We start from the raw sequence: 8416 nt of genomic DNA on the forward strand, positions 1-8416 counted from the left end.
CTCTGTTCTCATTTGTGACTTCGCAAAAATATTGCAAAATCTGATTATTTTAAGGTCAAAACTTTGTTTCATTCTTTCCAATTCAAGTTCTGCAAACTCTTCAAAATCAATCGTTAAAGGTCGCCATTACGAATATCCTTTTAAAGGTGACGTGTATCATAGAACTATACTTCTACACGCCATCTCTTGCTGATCTCAAGTTGTTTTCTTTTAGTTCCTTGCTAGACTTAACATTTATCCTCTTACGTATACAAATGAAATGATCCGATTAAACTGTTTGTTATAGAATAAATTTAATCTCCACCTCATTAATATCCAATTATCTGAAAGGATATACTCCATATATCTCTTTATTCGTGAGAAACGAGTTTTGTCAAGAGTTTTCCTCCACTAATAAAGGTTTTTTTAGTGAATCATTGTAATCCCCTTGGCATGTGGGCAAACGAAAGCGCTAATTTGCTATTTGATTAAATGAAAATGAATAATTACTCTCGAGAAAACTACATTTTAACGGCCATATTCAGATAAAGACATTGAAATGGTTGTGGTTGGTTGCAGTAAAACGGAGGTATCATTTTATCGTTGGAACCGAGAACTGAACATAAATACGAGAGAAAATATTTCATTTTATTTGAGCATGTGTACAGCCGATTCGGCTCATTCACATGCTGTACCCACATGTATCCTTACTATTCATTATCCGTTTCGCAACACACGTTCAAAAATATAATTCCCAATCGATTAAACATGCCAACTCTGCGAACCTACGAGACTTTTCCTTTGGATTAAAATTGACTTTTAAATGAGAAAGTGGAAACAAACGTCTGGCACTACTCCACGTGACAGATGTTGATTCCCAGTCTAAGTTGTCTTTTATTTTTCTCGACACGTGTGGGAATACAGCGTCATACAAGCTAGCAGTTTGACTTAGCGACACGGAATTTTTGAAATTATTATTACGTCTATCATTATACTCAATTTGGAAAAAGAGCATATTTTATTTGAAAATATTTTGATGTGGCAGTGTTTTCTAGTCATTTAACGCAATTAATGAAAGGGAAGGGCAAAATAATCATTAAAACCTTTAACCAATAATCTGGTAATTTTCAATGCAACAGCAAAATAATACCATGACATTATGTGAAATACCCTTTAATTCATTTTTAATAATAAACAAGACTACAGAAGTAATTGTTCAAATAATTCATCAATAGACATTTTACAATACACCTACTCTACAATGAAAAGTAAGAATGTTAAGTTGTTTGAATTATGCAGGAAAAAGAAATGTAAATTCCTATCCACTCTTTCACTTTTCAGTTCTCCCAGGTCAATCATATCAATATTCCTCGTAAAATATCCAAAGTCCAAGTGAATTACGTAAATTTAAATTGTAATATGAAATGTTATCAATTTCATACGCGAAATAAATGAATTAAGGGTTACCTAATAATTGGTTAGTCACCATATTTAAACCATAACGGCGTTTTTGTTTTTTCACTTATCACTTCGCATCTCGAATGAAGGTAGGCTATGAAGAATCAAACAACAAATGTAAAATAATACTTTGAAAAATTGCAGAGGAAGTTAGAAATGGACCTTTGATGCTCACGAAACTGAAGCAAAGGGATAGTCTTATGTCCCTACCGCTTTGCTGATTTTCAAGCTGATCATCCCTTAAGTAACTACTAGCTCCCCTCTCCATCATCAATAAGATAATGGAGACCACCTTAACTGAGTGTGAAGTCAAACTTGATGCTCAGTGGTCCCGGTAAAATGTGAATACGAGATGGGAACGTTTGACATTTTAATTGAGGGAAATGGTATGATCAAATCATCCGGTCAAATCCCTTCCTTATAAATTATACGACTCAGTCCATAAAAACTCATCCAACTACGTTCTCCTAAAGCCTTAAGTAGTCCGGTGGTAATGTGGTCCACCAGTGCTGTATGCGAATTTTAGGCCTAATAATGCCGCAAGTCGGCAAAAAGTTTATGGAAAAGTATTAAATATTTTAATGCGGGTACTAAATACTTCCACGAAGTGAAGCCTGAAGCCGAAAATTGCATACAGACACAACACCATTACTGAAATTGATCAGAATATGCAGTTTGTAGGAAACAATCATAATGGTTGGATTGGTATTTAATTATCTAAAGAGAATGTGCAAAAACAGTGGTAGTAATTTTTCTTAATGCTATACTGTCATATATGCTTTAAATAGTATACCAGTATCAAAGGAAATATTAGACTGTAAAAATACTTGATAAATTCATTACGTCGTGATATCCCTTTTTAGTCTTATTATAGTCTTAGACTTATCAAGTTCCTTTTATCAGGCGGGCATAAAAAATTACAATTTCCTCCCAATTGTTCATATAGAGCCAATTTAATAATCTGGATATCTCCTTTAACCAAGACAACTGTAACGCAAAATTTCAAATCAATCATGCCCGTGAATGGACATTGAAACAGCTTTCATTCGCAAAGTGAAAGAAAAATGCAGAATTCAACTATATTCTAAACAGCTGCCCGAAGACGATTGTTAATTCCTCCCCTTTATTCATCAATGAGTCAATGAAAAAATTTAATGGTCAGTCAACATTTACCCTTGACTTTATGTTGTCTGTCCTCTTTACCCTGGAACAATGAATTCGTAAAAAAAGTACAATTTTTAAAATTGGTCAAAATTAGTCTTCCGTGTGTTCACCTCCTGCCACACACCCTATTGGTGACTTGCAGGGTATATTAATAAATTAAAAAATAAAATTACAATAAATAATGATCAAAACGTTGAGAGAGGTGATGGAAATAAGAGAGCATTCAGCGATTGTTTAATACTAACCAAAACAACCTGAAAATGAGGGATGAAAATGAGGTTGTCATGATGCACCTTCCAGCGTCGTGGCCTCCAAGTGTCCTTTACACAGCCCTACTGGAATTGGAAACGATATTTCATGCATCATATATATCCCTGTGAAGTGAAAATGCTTGTCAATCAATTTGGGATGGTTAAAAGAAAATAAGCATATACGCTCTAGCTGGCAGAACGCAATCAAAAGTGACCATTACGCACGGCGGACTTTCCAGTCACGAATTTAAAGTCATTTATTTTATGGGCTTGGTGACCTAACGACAGATAACTTTTATAGATGCTAGATGCATCGCTCGATTGACGTCTCCGCGCGCTCACAAAAAATATCTTTGTTTCTGGTGCTTGAATATATTGCGGAATCTTTTGCGCAGCATGATAGTGAACCTCAAGTTCAGGAAAGTTGTTGTTGGTAGTTGAAATATACTAATACAACAATGCCACAACACAAATATTCCTTCTAAGAACTCGAATAATTATGCTCACAAAATAAATTGTACAGTTTTAACACTAAAGGGTAACGCTAACAAAACAAATTGAAATCATGTCTCAACGTGGGCATTCATTAATGAAAATTCAAATGATACTGAGGCTATTTTTTTACGAACTGGCACCGTGTTGTTCATGATGTGACCTTTTAAATTTATCATTAAATTGGCTTTTTTTTGGAATTATTGGCCTGGCTCCCTTTCTCTTTTAATTGATTTTTGTGCCTTTTAATAGACTAATGACCGTGGAGTTTAGTTACCGAAAGGTCACAGGCTTTAACTCATGACACTAAGGAGGCGCTACAAACTCTAGACTACGTAAAAGCAGGTATCAACGATAACGCGAGGTATTCACGTTTTGAGAGTGGTATTTCTCAGGGTAATTGAACGCATATTGTATTAATGGTTAACTCATATTACATACTGTGTGGGACAGTCTATTAATTGAGATATTAGAATAATTGTTTCGATCGTTTTAATTAATGGTAGTTGACTGATATCTTCTCGGATTAAAAGGAAAATTTTTAGCATATTTTTTGGGAAAATAGTAAGCCTTAGGGTAAAATATTTGAAAAATAAATCTTAAATCGTAAAAAAAAGTCAATACATAAATAAACCTCTAAACTATTTTGTCTGTTATGCTATTTGTTAAATGGATTTAACAGAAAGTGAGTAATGTAAAGATAACAATAGACTTGGATGACAGCACGTGAAATATTTTTAATGCCGCATGGAATAATGTTCATTTTATTACCAAAAAACACCAAATAATGTCAAAATTGTGTATCATGTCTATTTATTTAATTTGATGATCACTACAGGTCCATTTTGTGCCCTCATGACCTGATCATAGACGTGACCTAATGAGTCATCTTCAGACCGAAAAGCAGTAGGATCCAGCTGTGCGTCCTCCCGTGTAAAAGAATTGTTTGATATTTGGCCCTCTTTTCTGGAATATTCGAATCAAGTCAACATTCAGCTAACATTATTTTGCCTTTTTTTTCTTTTTCAGCAAACCATGGATACTTTCGACCCTGCGACCGTGGCGGTTTACAGCATGATCGCCGGTCTCGCTATGGATGAGGACGGCGGAGGCCTGGAGGGATTGGAGGGCGACGGAGCGGGCGTGGCGGCCGCCGCTTCCGCGCCCGGGCGACCCGCCCACTCCGTCTCCGGCCCACAGCCCCCCATGCCCCCGCCCTCCCTCCCACCCTCCCTTTGGCACAACTTTGACCACGCCAACCTCTCTGAGTTGCTCCTTCGTAACCTATCCTGGATCCTGAACGCGTCACGGGGCATAGACCCCTCCCTCCTCTCTCGATACGCCAACAACCGCAACGTGGACGGTCCGGCCTTCATTGCCCTCATCCTTGCCTACGCATTGCTCATCTGCGTCGGCGCCGCGGGCAACAGCCTCGTCGTAGCCGCTGTCGTCCGGAAGCCCGCCATGAGAACCGCCCGAAACATGTTCATCGTAAACTTAGCCGTCTCCGACCTCCTCCTGTGCCTCGTCACAATGCCGCTGACTCTCATGGAGATTCTGACCAAGTACTGGCCCCTAGGGAAGCATGATTTGCTTTGCAAAACCCTGGCAACTCTGCAAGCCACGAGCATCTTTGTGTCAACAATTAGCATCACGGCCATTGCCCTGGACAGACATCGTGTCATCGTTTACCCCACGAGAGAATCCCTTCAGAGGGTGGGTGCGGTGGCCATACTCGGTGGCATATGGGTCATCTCCGCACTACTAGCCACACCACTCTTCATCTGGAAGACTCTAAGGCACCATGAGATCAACTTACCCGCCTTCGGACTGACCGTCATCGCCTATTGCCTTGAGGACTGGCCGGTCGTCCACGGCAGGGCGTACTACTCCCTATTCTCCCTGCTCTTCCAGTATCTCCTCCCTATCATCACGGTCTCCGTTGCTTACTCCCGCATATGCAAGAAGCTCCGGTACCGATACAACCACTCGCCAGGCACCGTTGGTTCCGTGTGCATCGGCTCGTCCTCAGGGGCGTCGGCAACGGGCACTAAAGGGGCAGCCGTGAACACCGCCGCCGCGGCCCTGGCAAAAGGTTCGCAGAGGCGGAAGAAGGAGGAAGAGAAGCGGAGGCGGAGGACCAACTCCCTGCTCGTGTCCATTGCGCTCATATTTTGCGTCTCCTGGCTCCCTCTCAACATATACAATCTCGTGGTCGATCTGTGGAACCCCTTCGGAGAGGACAGGCAGACCATGATGGTCACCTACGCCGTTTGTCACATGGCCGGAATGTCCTCGGCATGCTCCAACCCGCTTCTATATGGTTGGCTAAACGACAACTTCCGGAAGGAGTTCAAGGAGATCCTATCGTGCATCTGTCCTTGCAACATTGACCGCCTGTGCCCCACGGAGGAGATCCGCCTGCGGATGCATACCATCCAGTCCAGCATGCGAAGGAGGAAGCACGGCGGGAGCGCTGAGGGGGTCGCCGGGGGTGGGACCGTGGCTGGGGCCGGGACGAGAGCCGAAGGGGGCACCGGGGACGGGGAGGAGAACAGCGGGTGCGGAGGCGACGGGGTCGGTGCCACGAGTGCCCTCCTGGGGCCCCAAACGGGAGAGGATGGGGAAGCCGGAGGCAGCGGTGGCGTGAAGGACACATTCTTCGGGGGCAGCGAAGGTTCAAAGGGAAGCGGGAGGAAGAGCAGTGGGGGCCGCAAGTCAGGGGGCTCCGGGTCGGGGCACGCTTACCGCAGACCCCCAGAAACAATGACGACCACGGAGAATGGAATCGGGGGACAAGGAGAAACCGAGGTCACCTTCATCACTAGTGTGGCCCCGCCGCCCATTAACGTATTCGCGCCACAGTGAGACACTGAAAGGTAGGTTGAGAATCCTGGACAACATTATTGTGCAGATGGTTTTAATATCGGTTGATACATGATTAGTTTAACGACGACTAGGGAGTAGTGAAATATGCTTTGCATGTCATAAAAAAAATGGAGAGTTATTCGCTTGATCTGAAAATTATTACCTTCTTGTAATAACAGAAATCTATAATACATGCATCATATTTATGTATTTTGTAACTCAATTTTAAGCTTAAAAACAACTCATCCATAATGTTTATGCTGAATACTAACATTACGTATTTCCACTGCATTCCCTCATCCCTACCCTCTTTCATCTCATCCTCAAATGAAACCTTTAAAAAGAAATAAAAATAGCTAGCCATGGCTCGAGGTGGCCTTTACCAATAATCTATCATTACCATACATAAGTTACTCCTTACTTGCTACCTTATCTTTTTCAATGGGTCTAATATTTGAAGATAGACAAAGGTCACCTTGGAGATATCAGGAAAGCAAATATACTTTTGGTAGATATCGATTGAGAAGTAGAACATAAATTATATTTATGTAAGATATTCATTTTGTCGAGATTCCGTTGTGCATTATATTTGTGCATAGAAAATTTAATTTATTTATATATTATATTTATATATTAATATTATATTATTACGATCTGAACCAGCAAATAAGAGAACAATTATATATATATATATATATATATATATATATATATCTATATATATATATATATATGTATATATATATATATATATATATATATATATATATATATATATATATATATATATATATATATATATATATATATACACACATATAGCCATAATATTATTTGTTAGGGCGAAATCCAGAAAAAATGGTAGTACTAATATTACTTGTTCAAAAGTTATCTCCTTAAAATTTGTGGAAAAGCGATCATCATAAATCATTGTTATCATCGTTGGTAATAATCCATTCGGTGATTGGAGGATAGGAGATTACAGCCTGATATGGTATCATGTATAATATTTTAAATATTAACAGATTTAAATGCTTACATTTATTGCCGTAAAGAAAACGCATTCAATCATACGTGTATAATTCAAAAGAGGATATTTCTGGGAATCAAACTCCGTTAACGATATGAGTTCCCGAATAATCATGTAACGTACAACTTTCCTTTCGTAATTTAAAATAATTTTTGAATAGGTAAAATAATTTAATGGTAGTATTTAGAGAAAATTAAGACATTTTAAGTAATTTTTAATCTATCAAACATACATACAATAAAATTACAGTCAAATTGAATTCAGAAGGTACGAGTAAAAGCTGCAATGTTACTTCTCATTGTCTCATTTTTTTCTCACTCTATTATTATCATTTTCAAATTTCCAAAATTTTATTCTTGGCATCAAGTTATTGTCCGATTATTGACCGTTCAACATTCACCGTAAGATACCTTTCCCGGAGCTCCAGTTCCCTTTCTAAAAGAGCATCGCGTGGTGGACGCTCGGGGGATTTTTTTCGCATCAGAACTCAATCAAAGCCAAGTCTTTTTCAACAGAGCGCTTTTCATATCATATGACGACCGCTCTTACCCCCACCTCCGACCTCCCCCTGTCAATATCGGCCCACAGCGCCGATTTCTTCCCTCAGACCGTGCACGTGCCTGATAGCTTCCGCTATCAATATCCAACTCAAGCTACCACGAGTCCTCCTCTCCAAGGCGTCTCATACACGACCATCCCCTCCTGCTTACCTCCTTAGCGAGTCAAACGAAATGGAAGACCACAGATAGGGAAATGATAGTCATTCCAACTCTTTCCCTTTCCGTCCGAATCGGCCGCCATCTCATCCACCGGCAAACTATCGCCTTTATTCGTCGGCACCTGCGCCTCCCTCTTCCCTCCATGTCATCCTCCTAAAACCCATTTGTCCTTAACCACCCCTTCACTCCTACTCGGCTTTCTCACAATCTAATGTTCCTCACGATCCTCAAACTCCCGTCGTCTTCCCGGCCTTCACACATCCCTGGGGGGGGGAGGACGCTAAGCTTTGCCGCGAAACCAGTCTCAGTGCTCTCTAAGTTGTGGAAGCGGCAGCACGTCAGTTATTGTAAACCTCTCCGCACCGACCGTTCCACAAAAGACCAATCAAACGGAAATTTCAAGTACTGTACTCCCCTCGTCTTCTCCTTAACTGGTCACTCTCCCCATTTCTCTT

General features: G+C 40.5%; 1 protein-coding gene across 1 annotated transcript in view; it reads left to right on the forward strand.

Annotated features, from left to right (window-relative positions):
* LOC139687662 (neuropeptide F receptor-like) overlaps positions 1 to 5994 on the forward strand; it is a 29014-nt gene extending 23020 nt beyond the window's left edge. Inside the window, exons 2-3 of the mRNA XM_071584901.1 lie at positions 4374 to 5905; positions 5964 to 5994. Of these exons, the coding sequence (XP_071441002.1) occupies positions 4374 to 5905; positions 5964 to 5994 (1563 nt within the window). The remainder of the gene's footprint in view (positions 1 to 4373; positions 5906 to 5963) is intronic.
* Positions 5995 to 8416: the final 2422 nt, after the last annotated feature.

Source organism: Hetaerina americana, unplaced genomic scaffold, assembly GCF_022747635.1.
Source record: "Hetaerina americana unplaced genomic scaffold, ioHetAmer1.1.p SCAF_2, whole genome shotgun sequence".
NCBI classification, from domain to species: Eukaryota; Metazoa; Arthropoda; class Insecta; order Odonata; family Calopterygidae; genus Hetaerina; species Hetaerina americana.